Source organism: Gopherus evgoodei, unplaced genomic scaffold, assembly GCF_007399415.2.
Source record: "Gopherus evgoodei ecotype Sinaloan lineage unplaced genomic scaffold, rGopEvg1_v1.p scaffold_36_arrow_ctg1, whole genome shotgun sequence".
In the NCBI taxonomy this organism is placed as follows: Eukaryota; Metazoa; Chordata; order Testudines; family Testudinidae; genus Gopherus; species Gopherus evgoodei.
In genome coordinates, this window is record NW_022060038.1 from 1,598,385 (window position 1) to 1,612,676 (window position 14,292).

Consider the following 14,292-nt stretch of genomic DNA (forward strand, 5'->3'; position numbering starts at 1 on the left):
TGTAGTAGTTAAATACCGCAGTCCAATTCTCAAAAACACACGGCTTCACAACTCTCACCAGTAAGCTCTAGTAGAATGTCCTCAATTCCTACAGCAGTTTTCCTGTATAATGACTTTCCAGTTGAAACATTAGGTTTATCCTCCAGAATATGTGATGGATTCAACGTAGAAAAATCAGGTACATTTTGCTCACCGAATCTCTGTACATATGACAAAGGACTTCAGCATTGCTGATTCTTTCTATTTCTCTTTCTTTATCTGAAAGTGTATCTTCTGTTTGTAAAACTGAAAAGAACCATGGCCGCACAGAGACTAATGGAAAACTACTTTGCCTCAAAATGCTATAATATCTTATGGTAGTTTCAAGTCAGGTCTACACTCAGCTGGGATTGATGCTCTGAGATCTATCCACCGGCAGTTAATTTAGCGGGTATAGTAAAGAGAAGAGTAAGATAAGTCAACAGGAGACTTTCTCCTTTTGACTCCCCCACCCCCTCCCACAGTGTGGACCTCACAGTAACTTGACCTAAGGTACATCGACTTCAGCTACCTTATTCACGTAGCTGGAGTTGCGTAGAGTAGGTTCACTTACCGTGCTAGTTTAAACATAGTCTTAGAGTCACAAAGCGGGACCCGCCGCTGAAGTGCAGCCTGGTCTTCGGTGGTAATTTGGCAGTGGGGGGCTCCTGCTGTGGGTCTTCAGGGCACTTCTGCGGCAGTTCCTGAAACGGAAGGGCCCCCCTCTCCCGAACTACCGCCGAAGACCTGGCTGCACTTCGGCGGCGGGTCGCTTCGGCGGGAATTTGTAGCGATAGGTCCTTCCTCCCCGGAGTGGAAGGACCCCCCGCCATTGAAGATCCGGGAGCAGAAGAAGCCCAGCGGTCTGGGCCCCGTGAGTGAAGGACCCCGCTCCAGGGGCCTCTAAAAACTCTTGTGGGGGGCCCTGCTGGGCCCGGGGCCTGGGACAAATTGCCCCTTTTGCCCTCCCCTCTGGGCGGGCCTGCACGGAAAAGCCGTGCTCAGTGATGGAGTGATTAGATATTAGTTGGGAGGAAGTTCTCAGACTTTGAACTTCCACAATGTTGAGCTTAACCAAATTGGGACAGGGCACCTTTGATCAATGAGGAGATATGCATTCCCTCCCTTGTAACACAGATTTCAAGTCAATGGCCCCAGGTGATCAACTTCTGCAGGTGTATTTACCTACTTTATCACGAAGCAATTTAGTTCTGATCCCATAAATGATCGGGTTGAGCATGGGAGGGATGAGGAGATAGAGGTCAGCCAAGAAGATGGGAACATGGGGAGCGATGCTTTGACCAAACCGGTATGTGAGTTTGGAGAACACGCTAGGGGTATAATATGTCAGCATCACACAGATGTGGGTTGTGCAAGTGTTGAGAGTTTTCTGGTGAGATTTCTTAGAGGAGATTCTGAGGACGGCCCTGATGATCTGACCGTAGGACAGGGCAATGAGCGTCAGGTCAAACCCCAAAACTACAAACATTAGCCCCAAGCTATATATCCTGGTTACTGTAATGTCCCCACATGCCATCTTGAACAAAGCTGTGTACTCGCATTGCGTGTGGGGGATAATGCGGTTGGCACAGAATGGCTGCCTGCTCAGCAGCAGGGGTAGGGGCAGAAAGAAGAGAACAGCTCTTATCAAACATACAAGCCCAACCTTAGCTATTTGTGCATTGGTGAGGATGGTGGCATATCTCAGAGGGATACATATGGCAACGTAGCGATCAAAGGCCATTGTCACGAGGGTGGCTGAGTGCATAACAGAAGCCATGTGAAGGAAGAACATCTGGGTGAGACAGCCAGCCATAGTATTGTCTTTCAAATTGAACCAGAATATGCCCAGTGCCTTTGGCACGACGAAGGAAGGTGTGGCAATGTCTGTGAATGCCAGCATGCAGAGCAGCAGGTACATCAGCTTGTGCAGGGTCTGCTCCTTACCTACAACAGACAGAAGTGTGAAATTTCCCAACAGGCTGATAATGTAGAACGTAGAGAAAGGGATGGAAATCCAGATGTGGGCAGCCTCCATGCCGGGGATGCCCATTAGCATGAACGTTGAAGGGTCAAAGGGGGAGAAGCTGAAAGCTGCCATGAGGTGGTTGATGCCTCAATATGACTCAGAAATGCTCAAGATGCCTGTAAAGGGAGAGATGCACAGCAAGGGGGTTACACGCTTCATATCAAATAGTACAGTAAATATTTTATAGCTATTCACATTCTAGGAGTCTTCTTGAGTGGGGAGTGAAGACCGGCAACAATGTCACTTCCTCCTTTATATAACTTTAGCATATGGCTGGAACCCTGTGTTTCAAAACTGAGTTTCAAGACTAATTTGTGGGAAAATTACAAATGGAGTCCAGAGTTCTTCAGCCTGGTCACATATAGGAAAAGAAGGAGGAGGAAATGAGGTAGCAGAGACCTCCTGGTGCAGCCTGCTGTGAATGGCGAGCTGCACTGTGAAGGGGAGGGTACCACATTTTAACGTTCAAAAACTAGGACACTCCACGGGGAGGGAGGGTAGCCCCACCTTGCCACCATTCACTCCCTCCAACTGCCCCCCACAGAAACTCCAACCCATTCAACTCCCCCACTCCCTGTCCCCTGATTGCCCCCTCCCAGAACTCCTGCACTTAACTTCCATTTGGGACCCCAACCCTATCTAAGCCTTCCTTCTCCTTGTCCCCAACTGCCCCCTTCTGAGACAATCCCCCCAACTTCCCCCCTAGAACCCCACGCCCTACCTGTCCCCTGACAAACCCCTGGGACTCCCATGCCTATCCAACTGCTGCCTGTCCCCTGACTGCCCCCCCAAACCTCCACCTCATCCAACCCCCCCGCTCCCTGATCACCCCATCTTGGGACACCTGACCCTAACTGCCCCCCAGCACCCAGGCCTCATCTAAGCACCGCAGCTCCTTGTCCCCTGATTGCCCCCTCCCGGGACCCCTGACCCTATTCCTGACTGCCCCTCCTGAAACCTCCCCCAACTTCCCCAATAGGACCCCACCCCCTACCTGTCCCGTGACAAACCCCTGGGACTCTGATGCCTATCCAACCGCGGCCTGACCCTGACTGCCCCCCCTAAGCTTTGACCCATCTGCCCCCCCGAACCTCCACCCCATCCAACCCCCCCCTGCTCCCTGTCCCTTGACTGCCCCCCAGAACACCTTACCCCTTCTATAGCCCCCCAGCCCCCTTACCATGCCACTCAGATCAGCGTGTCTGGCGCTGCACGGAACCAGACACACTGCTGCATACATGCTGCCATGCTCCCCTGCAGAGCCACAGCCCTCCCCCTCTCCCCAGCACCTGCCTTCCAGATTTGAACACCTCAAAATTCAGGAGCTCAATTTGGGCAGCTGTTACTTCATTTCTCCCAGATCAAATATACTGATCCACTGTAACTTGCTGTAAAAAAAGTAGGATAAAATTGAGCAAGCAGTGCTTCTCAGTGGTTATTAGGACTGGAATTGCTATTTTAAACAGCCATTGCCGTTTGTTTGTTTGTTTGTTTGTTTGTTTGTTTGTTTGTTTGTTTGTTTGTTTGTTTGTTTAAAAGGAAGACAGTGATATTGCATTGGCAAATGCCCCATAGGAAGAAAGAGTGGAACAAAAGAATAATAAAGACACTTCAACTTTTCCTCATTTCTGGAGGACAGTCTTATAATATGTATCCAGATATCCTCCAATCACACAAGCTGAAAATTGTTCCACTTTGCTGCAGCTCTGTAACGGTATGGGAATTAATCCTGTCTGTGTTCTGGGCACACCCAAAATTCCTGCTGAATGACCTGCCCTGGGAGCGAGTTACCAGTGACAGGACTGGGGCAGCAGGGAGGTGCGATGAGGAGGTCAGGGTTAGGATGGGGACAGCCAATTGGTTTTTTTGCTTGGGATACCAAAAAATCTAGAGCCGGCCATGGTGACATGCCTTTGTAAAATCATAGCATCCATTATGTATAGGCTGTCTGAAGCATTCTCAGGGAGGCTCATCTGGTGGAAGATAAGTTTCCATTGTTTCCTCCAATCGTTCATTGCCCTGAATAGTTCCTTCCCAGCCAGTTATCTAGACTGAAATCATTCTGCCAAGTGGGCGTTACCCAGGTGTAACTACATTTGAAATACCGATAATTAGTCGATATTCACAACTGCAGATAAAAATCATACATGCATACAAATCAGATAATAATATTCAGAAAGTCATAACTTTTCCAATGACATCTTACATGACCCATCTTGCGTAAAATGTATCATAATTATGCTATAATCATATTATAATAATATCCTTATGATCAATATGGGGTACATTGTCACAAAATATCTATGGTTATTTCTACCAGCGAAATGCCTGAAATAACATAACAACAACAGTTAGGAACAACACTGAGTAAAGGTTGTGTCATTCAGGCTGCAGTTCTGTGGCTTATCAGGGCAAAGGGACCCTGAAACTTCCCAAACACACTCTATACCAGGAAAGATCCCAAAGCTGGCCTTGGATCAACAATCCTACAGAAAAAAATTATTTCAGCAGCACTAACCACCTGTCCGTCTACATTCCACTCTGTGACCCTGTGACGTTCCCCTCTGGTGTTATCTGGATGAGAGATCTGTTAGGTCACTGCAGTCCTTGACTCTGGGAACCAGACTGACCCTGCTGTGCTGCGAGAACCCCCACTCCTGGGTTGTTCACGCACAGAGTCTGCCATGTTATATTCTGCTTGGATTGTGCAACTGAATGACACTAGCCAATATCAGTGGTTCCAGACACAACCCTAGGAACTTCCATCTTGCAGTGTCCAGTTATGCCTGCTGGAGCTGGAAGCTTAGATGAGTTCATCAGTTTAACAAAGAAATTGATATGCACCAAGTTTATTATCCCAAGGGGAGTCTCTTACACGCTTCAAACCAAACACACTGCTTCAGATTGAATAAACAGCACATTTTTAACTACAAAGAGAGATGTTAAGTGATATTAAGTGATAGGCAAAAAGTCAGAGTGGTTACCAAAATAAAATAAAATATAAAAATTGCAGTTTAAACTCTCAAACCTCTTCTACTGGGCAACATCGAGATGAAGCTCTTTTTCTCACCCCACAGGATATTGCAGTCCTTAGTATACAGGTTTGTTCCTTAAACCTGGGCCAATCTCCCTGCTGGAGTCTTGCCTTCTTCTCAATGTCTTCGTTGCTTGCAGCTAAGGTGGCGGCCAGAGAAGGGCCCAGTATGTGTCTGCTCTGTCTGTTTTATACCCTCAGTCAATGTGCTAAGGGGGCACTCGTCGAGGCATGTCTGGGGGGCATTGCTGAGTCTCTGCAAGTAAGACTGAGCAATTCCCTTTATGGGGCGTCATGCAGGTGAGTCAGTGTATTGTAGCTCCCTTGCTGGACAATGGATGTTAATGGGTTGTCTGACATCCTGCCTGAGTGTTTGTTATTTTCCTTGCTGTTTCCTCTGGGGAGTTAATATTTGGTTGATTCCCCAACTTACAGCATGTTTTAGTGACAACCATATAACAGAATTCTCATAGGTCCATATACATTAATGATACATATATGGATAGAGACATGACTTTCAGCAGATCATGTCGTTTCCCTTAATACCTTACAAGGCCTGCTTTATATGTTAGATCTTGATTATATGAAAATAAGGAATATGGGGGTTACAGTATAGAATGTCACAGCACCCGCAAAGCCTCAGTGCTACTCACCTGTCACTGTACACACCCTGCCTGCCTCCACAACCCTCAGAAGTGCTCAGTTCTCTGTGTACACCCCCCACCTGCCCCCACAGCCTCCTGCACTGCCAACCTGCCTCTGTACACCCCTCTTCCTTCCACACAACCCCTGGTGCTGGTCACCTGTCCAGGTAGATCCCCCACCCCCAGAACTTCCATCCCTCCCACACAGTGATGCCCCTCACCCAGGAACAAAACCAGGTGTAGTACACCACAGCGACAGCTCCCAGAACTATCTCCTCAGACTAGGATAAACTCAGAGTCTGCCTGCACCGGGGAAAAGGGGGACATGAGACTTATCTGCCTTTTTTGGAGCAAAGGGAACCCCGGCTGCAGCTCAACCTGTGCAGGGAAGGAGAGGTGGACAGACCTAGTAGGAGGGAGAGAGGAGGTGGGATTAAAAGGAGCTAGTGTGAGTAACTCTTCTTCAAAAAGACACAAAGCTTAAACGTATTAGTTAGAAAGCCAGACACCGCTTCGTGAGGCTGATTTCTCTGTTGGCAATTGCTGATGTTGCCACAAAACTGTAGTGGGCTTTCTCATGGAAGGAAGTATGGTCTGGATGGGAGATGGTGTCAGAGACCCTCTGTTAGAGTGTAGCCCACTTCCTATAGAAGTCTCAGACATCTCTCAGATCCAAGAGTCTTCATGACGCCTCTTTGGTCTGTGTATCAGGGAGGATGTCCATTCCCCATGTTGCATAGTTTCAGGACTCCGTGCCACTGTGATCTGGATACTGCATGTCCCGCAGTCCTGTCCACACCCACAGCACAGACTGTGTTCCTGGACCTCCCCAGGTAACATTTGCAAGACAACCTCTAATGCTTCTCATCCTCTCCAGAAACGGAGATGAAGCGTGTCTCTCTCTCTACCCACCTTGAAAAAAAGATGGTTATCCTAATTGTTTTGAAGCTTTAAGGCTGTGAAACTGAGATTTAAGCAACTCTCCCATCAGTTCTTCTTTGGTCGGAACAAAATCATTCGTCCTTAGAGGCCTCAGGGCGACTCCAGATGAAGTCACTTGAGGCTCATGCCCGACGTAAATCAGGGCATTTATTTAAGACACTACATGTCGATTTAGGGCAATCTTCTGGCTTAGTTAGGAATTTTGCCTTTGATCTCAAGAGAACCAGATTCACTGAATGCTAAACTTTTGGTCCTGGCTGTGAAAATCATGGCTTTGGGTCCTGCTGCAGAAAGCACTATTCTGTTAGGGTGCTGAGAGAGTCTGAGGGAACCCCCAGTTCATGTGGCATTCTGACACTGAGAATGAAAATTGGGAGTTTGAAAACAGAGGGGCCTTGATTTTGCTTTCATAGAAGCCAGTGTCCATGTGGAGTGACCCACTGAAGGCAGAATGTGAGAGCAGAATCTGGCCAGTGTGTGGCCTATTCTTGTTGTGAACCCTTTGGTAACACAGATACCCACTGAAGAAGCTTTGGTGCGCTTCCAAAAAGGGCACTGAGGTTGCTGAATTGGAAAACCGAGCAAACTACAGGAAAATCCACCCAGCACCAAAAAAAAAAAAAAGTTACTGAGAAAGATAGAAGGACACTGTAAGAGAAAACAAATTGAACTTAAATGCAAATATTTGTCTAAAGTGTTTCCAATCTATTTGTAGTTCCAATTTTTCCAGGGAAATCCCTTGTTTTTTATGACAGTACTAAATAATTCAAGTCACCCTGCTGGTGAATTCCTGCCCAGTTGGTTCTTGATTTGGACCCTGGAAACCTTCCTGAGCCCTTACCACTCACTTTTACACAGATATAGGCAGCTGACCAAAATCCCATGCAGCAGACAGAGCAAATCTCTTTACTACAACAGCAAGGCAGAGTATTGAGAATCAGCATATGAAGTCATATCTGACTCTCGGCGTGCTGCACAGTGACCTTTATGATTCCCCTGTACAATCCCTGTGGATTTTCAAATTGGCCAGGACTCCCGTACAATTCCCTGGACTCTGTGTGAGCAGCCAGAAAAGCAAAAAATGGACCCTGGAGAACTTCAGCCTGAGAACCATTCCCGGGAGAAAAGAAATGATTTGCCAAGAATGGGCTCAGACTTTTCGGGCAAATTGTGTCTTGCAAACTGTTCAATGTAGCAAATGACGATGGCTGACTTTTCTGTGTGTAATGTACTGTCATCTGCACAATGTGTGGGAATGCTGCCACAAGATATGGGAGCAAAAACAATTTTCAATTTATTGTAAGAGCATGGTGCTGCATACTGCCCATGCAGTTCTAATATCCAGTCCATTAGCCTCTGAAGAATCAGTGCCACCCTGCAGAGGCCAAACTAACTAATTGTGATTTTATGCAAGACAAAGGGAGTGTAAAAGGCTTTCTTCTCCCAGGATTCTGCATCAATGTTTTTTGCCCGTGTGCCGTTGTGAGGTGTTAAGCTGAATATATATCTGACAGCTACTAAGTGTTCTAATAGTTAAACTACTCTCTGCATCAGGGAAGTATACATTTCAATACTGTGCTGATCTTTTGCAAATGGATGCAGAAACGGGTTATGATATCCTGGGTCAGAGCTAGAATATCAGGACGTCTCTGCTCAATGTGTAATTCCTTCACCTCTCCCCGTGCTAAAATGTCCTGGAGTTCATCTCACAAGGTATCCCACATTTTAAGAGGGAACAGCCATGTTATTTGCCTGATCTGTTGCCCTGGGGCTATTTCAGTGTGCTGCTCAGGTGAGAAGATGTTGGTAAAGGAACCAAACAATTTCTTCATCTGGATCTCCTGTTTGGCCTACTGTCCCTAGCCCCATACTTGCATCATATGTGCCTTGCGGCCAAATTTGGGTTCCAGAAGGTATGAGTCTGATGAGTTGTCACCCCTGGGGTGCAGTATGGGAGCCATGAGAACTGCTGCACCTCTCTAACCACCCAACTGTGTTGGCCCTGTTTCTCACTGCTTTGCTGGTGATTCAGCCTCTCCAGGCCCTATGATTACCAACACTACAGCAGATTTCAGAGCTGTAGCCATGTGAATCTGTATTAGCAAAAACAACGAGGAGTCCTTGTGGCACCTTAGAGACTAATAAATTTATTTGGGCATAAGCTTTCATGGGCTAAAACTCACTTCATCAGATGCACAGAGGGGAACATTCATTAGGGAGGTATAAATACACAGCATACGAAAAGATCGGAGTTGTCTTACCAAGTGGGATGTTAGTGCTGACGAGCCAATTTACTGAATTTGGAAGTGGGCTACTCTCAACAGTTGACAAGAAAGAGTGGCAATCACTTTTGTAGTGCTACTGATGCCAATGTAAACAAGGTGGCCAATTTCAAACAGCTGACAAGAAGATGTGAGTATTTAGCAAGAGAAAATTAGTTTTTGTAAAAACAAAGAGGAGTCCTTGTGGCACCTTAGAGACTAACACATATATTTATTTTTTGTAGTGACCCATCCACTCCCAATCTTTATTCAGGCCTTATTTGATGGTGTCCAGTTTGCAAATTAATTCCAGTTCTGCAGTTTCTCATTGGAGTCGATTTGTTAAGTTTTATTTTGTTGAAGAATTGTCACTTTTAAGTCTGCTATAGAGTGAGCAGGGAGATTGAAGTGTTCTCCTGCTGGTTTTTGAATGTTATGATTCCTGATGTCAGATTTGTGTCCATTTATTCTTTTGCGAAGAGACGTCTGGTTTGACCAATGTACATGGCAGAGGAGCATTGCTGGCACATGATGGCATATATCACGTTGGTAGATGTGCAGGTGAACGAGCTCCTGATGGTGTGGCTGAATTGGTTAGGTCCAACGATGTTGTCACTTGAGTAGATATGCAGACAGATTTGGCAACAGGGTTTGTTGCAGGGTTTGATTCCTGAGTTAGTGATTTTGTTGTGCGGTGTGTAGTTTCTGTCGACTGTTTGCTTTAGATTTGGGGGCTGTCTGTAAGAGCGGACTGGCCTGTCTCCCAAGGTCTGTGAGAGTGAGGGATTGTCCTTTAGGATAGGTTGTAGACCCTTGATGATGCGCTGGAGAGGTTTAAGTTGGACGGTGTAGGTGACGGCTAGTGGTGTTCTGTTACTTTCGTTGTTGGGCCTGTCCTATAGGAGGTGACTTCTGGGTAGCTTTCTGGCTCTGTCAATCTGTTTCTTCATTTCATCAGGTGGGTATTGTTGATGTCTGGCTCCTCTTCTTTACCCTGCTGTGGGACCCCTCCTGCTTCTGCTCCTGCTGATACTGGAACAACTCAGCTAAGAGGGCTGTAACATAGAGGACTAGGAGGCCAGGACCCATTTTTAAATGTAGTTCTGTTTTTCACTGGCAAGCAGGGCCTCAGGGGAGGAGGGAGGAGAGGAAGGACTCAGCAAGTGACAGACAGGGTCCACTCTCTCCTGGCCTATTGTACCCACTGCCTACGAAAGGTAGCCCTCCCTGGGCCACTTCCTATCACTTTCCAGAAAATGCCCCAAGGTCTCTATCGTTCCTAAGGAAGCGTGAAGGGTGTCTGCTCGCCCCAAGGCACCCTCTGGAAGCTGCATGTAGGAAGGTCATTCTCCTTTCCTCTCCAGCAGCAATTGTCTCTTCCTGTTGTATGATGCAACCTCTAAGGGCCAGATCCGTGCAAGGGCTCTTCCCAAAAAGCAAATAAAGGGGTCACTCAAGTCCAGCATTTATATGAGAGATGAATGCTTCCCTCTCAGGCTGTCCTTGCAAAAGGCCATCCTTTCACTCAGGTCTGGTCTACACCGGAGTGGAGGGGGGAAGGGGTATTGATCTAAGGTCTGGTCTACACTACTCTTTTATACCGAATTTCAGCATTAAACCGAATTAACCCTGCACCCATCCACACGACGAAGCCCTTTATTTCGATATAAAGGGCTCTTGATATCAATATCTGTACTCCTTCCCAAAGAGGGGAGTAGCGCTTAAATCGGTATTGCCATTTTGAATTAGGGTTATTGTGGCTGCAATTCAACGGTATTGGCCTCTGGGAGCTATCCCACAGTGCACCATTGTGACCGCTCTGGACAGCAATCTGGAGTGGAATGCACTGGACAGGTAGACAGGAAAAGCCCTGCAAACATTTGATTTTCATTTCCTGTTTGCCCAGCTGTGAGCGCTGATCACTATAGACTGTATGGGAGATACTGGATCTGATCGCTTTATGGGGAGACAAATCTGTTCTATCACAGCTCCGTTCCGGAAGACGAAATGCCAAAGCATTTGAAAAAATCTCTAGACAGAGGCCACAGCAGGGACTCAATACAGTGCTGTGTGACAAGCGTAACGGAAATCCAAAGAATAAAATGGATGCTCATGGAAGGAGGGAGGAGAGACTGAGGACAAAAATGGGAGTGACTCCCCAGATCATTCCCTTCTTTATGTTTTGTCTAAAAATAGAGTCAGTCCTGCCTAGAATATGGAGCAAGTCTACTAGGAAATCAGAGAGCACAGCCGCTCCGAGTCAGAGCCCCAGATATCCCTCAGAAATGATGAGCTGCATGCCATTCTAGTGGGTTCCCCTGCAACAACCCCATCCGTTGCTTCCCTCCTCCCACATCCCTCCTGGGCTACTGTGGCAGTGTCCCTCATATGTGTGATGAAGTAATAAAGAATGCAGGAATAAGAAACACTGACTTTTTAGTGAGATGAAACAAGGGGGAGGCAGTGTCCAGCTGCTATGATAGTCCAGGCAGTACAGAATCTTCATAACATATGAAGGGGGGGCAGGGAGGAGCGCAGCCTCCCGCTGCTATGATAGTCCAGGCAGGACAGAATCTGCATTAGACCTGAAAGGGGACGGGGGAGGGAGAGGAGCTCAGCCTCCAGCTGCTATGATGAAGATGGTTACCAAGCCTTTTGCACCGTCTACCTCTCCAGGAGACAAAGCTTAAAGGTGGGAATGACCGGGAGTGATTCCCATTTTTGCCCAGGCGCCCCGGGCCGACCTCACCGAGGCCAGCCAGGAGCACTCACGGGATGATGAGGACAGTTTCCAAGCCTTTTGTACAGTCTGCCATCAGGAAAGGAAGGGGATAGGATGCTGCTGTTCAGCGCCGTAGCATCACCTCTACCAGCAGCATGCAGTAGACATACTGTGACATTGAAAAAAGGTGAGAAATGATTTTTTTCCCTTTTCATTTGCAGGAGAAGGGGGTGGGGGGGTAAATTGATGACATATACCCTGAACCACCCAGGACAATGTTTTTGATCCTTCAGGCATTGGGAGCTCAGCCAAGAATGCAAATGCTTTTCAGAGACTGTGGGGACTGTGGGATAGCTGGAGCACCCATGACAGTAGCAGACAGTATAAAAGGACTGGTAACCATCATCACCAATTTCCAAAGCAGCAGATGGTGCATTACAGCTGGTAACCGTCTCTGCTACCTTGCAATAGCAAATGAATGATGCTGTGCAGCACTGCAGTACTGCATCTGTCAGCAGCATCCATTACACATACGGTGACAGTGACAAAAGCCAGAAGGGCTCCGTGGTTGCCATGCTATGGTATCTGCCAGGGTAATCTAGGGGAAAAAATGCTCTAAATGATTGTCTACTGTTGCTTTCATGAAGAAAGGATTGAATGATGACATTTACCCAGAATCACTCGCCACACTGTTTTTGCCCCATCATGCATTGTGATCTCAATCCAGAATTCCAATGGGCAGGGGAGACTGTGGGAACTATGGGATAGCTATGGGATAGCTACCCAGAGTGCAATGCTCAGAAAATCAATTCTAGCCTCGGTACATGGACGCACACTGCCGAATTAATGGGCTTAGTGTGGCTGCGTGCATTCGACTTTATACAATCTGTTTTAAAAAAATGGTTTCTGTAAAATCGGAATAATCCCGTAGTGTAGACATACCCTCAGATACACAACTTCAGCTACAAGGGTTGGGTAGCTAAAGTCAACTTAGATCGACTCCGCTTCCACCTCTTGCTGTGGTAGAGTTCCGGAGTTCTGGAGTCGACGGGGAGCACATTCGGGGATCAATGTATCGCATCTAGACTAGATGCGATACTTTCCTCTCCTCTAAGTGCTTCAGAACTGATTCCTTGAGGACCTGCTCAATGATTTTTCCATGGACTGAGCTGAAGCTGACTGTCCTGTAGTTCCCTGGATCCTATTTCTTCCCTTTTGTAAAGATGGGCACTACATTAGTATTTTCCAGTCATCCGGGACCTCCATCAATCACCATGAGTTTTCAAAGATAATGGCCAATGGCTCTGCAATCACATCCGCCAACTCCCTTAGCATCCTCTGATGCAGCACATCCAGCCCCATGGACATGTGTTCATCCAGCTTTTCTAAAAAGTCTCGAATCACTTCTTTCTCCATAGAGGGTTGATCAACTCCACCCCATGCTTTGCTGCCCAGTGCAGCAGTCTTGGACCTGACCTTGTTTGTGAAGACAGAGGGGAAAAAAAAGCTTGAGAACATTAGCTTTTTCTACATTCTCTCTCACTAGGTTGCTTCCTCATTCAGTAAGGGTCTCACATTTACCTTGACTTTCTTCTTCTATATGGCCCAGCTGTGTGACTCCTCCTGCTTTTATGCCTGCTCCTGTTGGAACAACTCAGCTAAGGGGGCTGGAAGATTAAATGCCAGGAGTCCAGGGCCCACTTTTAAATATGGTTCAGTTTTCACTGGAAAATGGTAGGTGGTAGGGATCTTGGGAGAGGGGAGGTTTGTCTGTAGGAGAGGAGAGACTAAATAGATGGTGGGCAAAAGGCCATAGGGAAAGGAGAGTGGAGGAGAGGAAGGACTCAGTGAAGGATTCAGCGAGAAGCAAAGGGGCCCTCAGCGGAGAGACGGAGCAGGGAAAAGAGAAGGTGCCGTGTGGGTGGAGTCATGGGGAAAAAGCAGGAGGGGACATCAGAGGTGGAGTGCAGGCCAGGACACCACAGCCCAGGTGTCCCCTCTCTCAAAGGCAGGTTGGGGCCTGCACAACCTAGGGAGGTTTAGCCTCCCCTGGACTATGATACTTGCTGCCTACATGGGTCACTTCCTACCAGCTCCCTGCAAATGTCCCAAGGGCTCCGTAAAGCAGCCTGAAGGGTGTCTGCTCACCCCAGAGGAACTCAGAGGGACAAAGGAGTTCTGCCTTATACAAATGATATATTAATGGGTGGAAGAGAACAAAGAGAGGAGAGGAGCCATCATGAGGAATGCCCTAGGTACCACCTGAGCTGGAAAAAGAGCTATACCAGGGGAAAGGATTGTGCCCAGACTAGGAAGGCATCCAGTCTGTGAAAGAAACGTATTGAAACATCTCTGAGTGTGAGGATCTTATCTGTATCCAGTTTCTGACTGTATTAGACATAGACTTGTGTGTTTTATTTTATTTTACTTGGCAATTCACTTTGTTCGGTCTGTTACTACTTGAAACCACTTAATTCCTACTATCTGTATTTAATAAAATCACTTTTTACTTATTAATACCTACACAGAGTAAGTATAATACTGGGGGAGGGGAGGGGACAGCTGTGCATATCTATCTATCAGTTTGATAGAGGGCTAAAAATTTGAGTTTACCCTTTATAAGATTTATACAGGGTAAACCA

The 14,292-nt window shown here is 47.1% G+C and overlaps 1 protein-coding gene across 1 annotated transcript; it reads right to left on the reverse strand.

Moving 5' to 3' along the window:
* Nucleotides 1-1,180: 1,180 nt before the first annotated feature.
* LOC115641898 (olfactory receptor 52E2-like) lies at nt 1,181-2,119 on the reverse strand. Its single transcript, XM_030545256.1, has one exon. It carries the CDS (start codon nt 2,117-2,119, stop codon nt 1,181-1,183), a length of 939 nt encoding a protein of 312 aa, XP_030401116.1.
* Nucleotides 2,120-14,292: the final 12,173 nt, after the last annotated feature.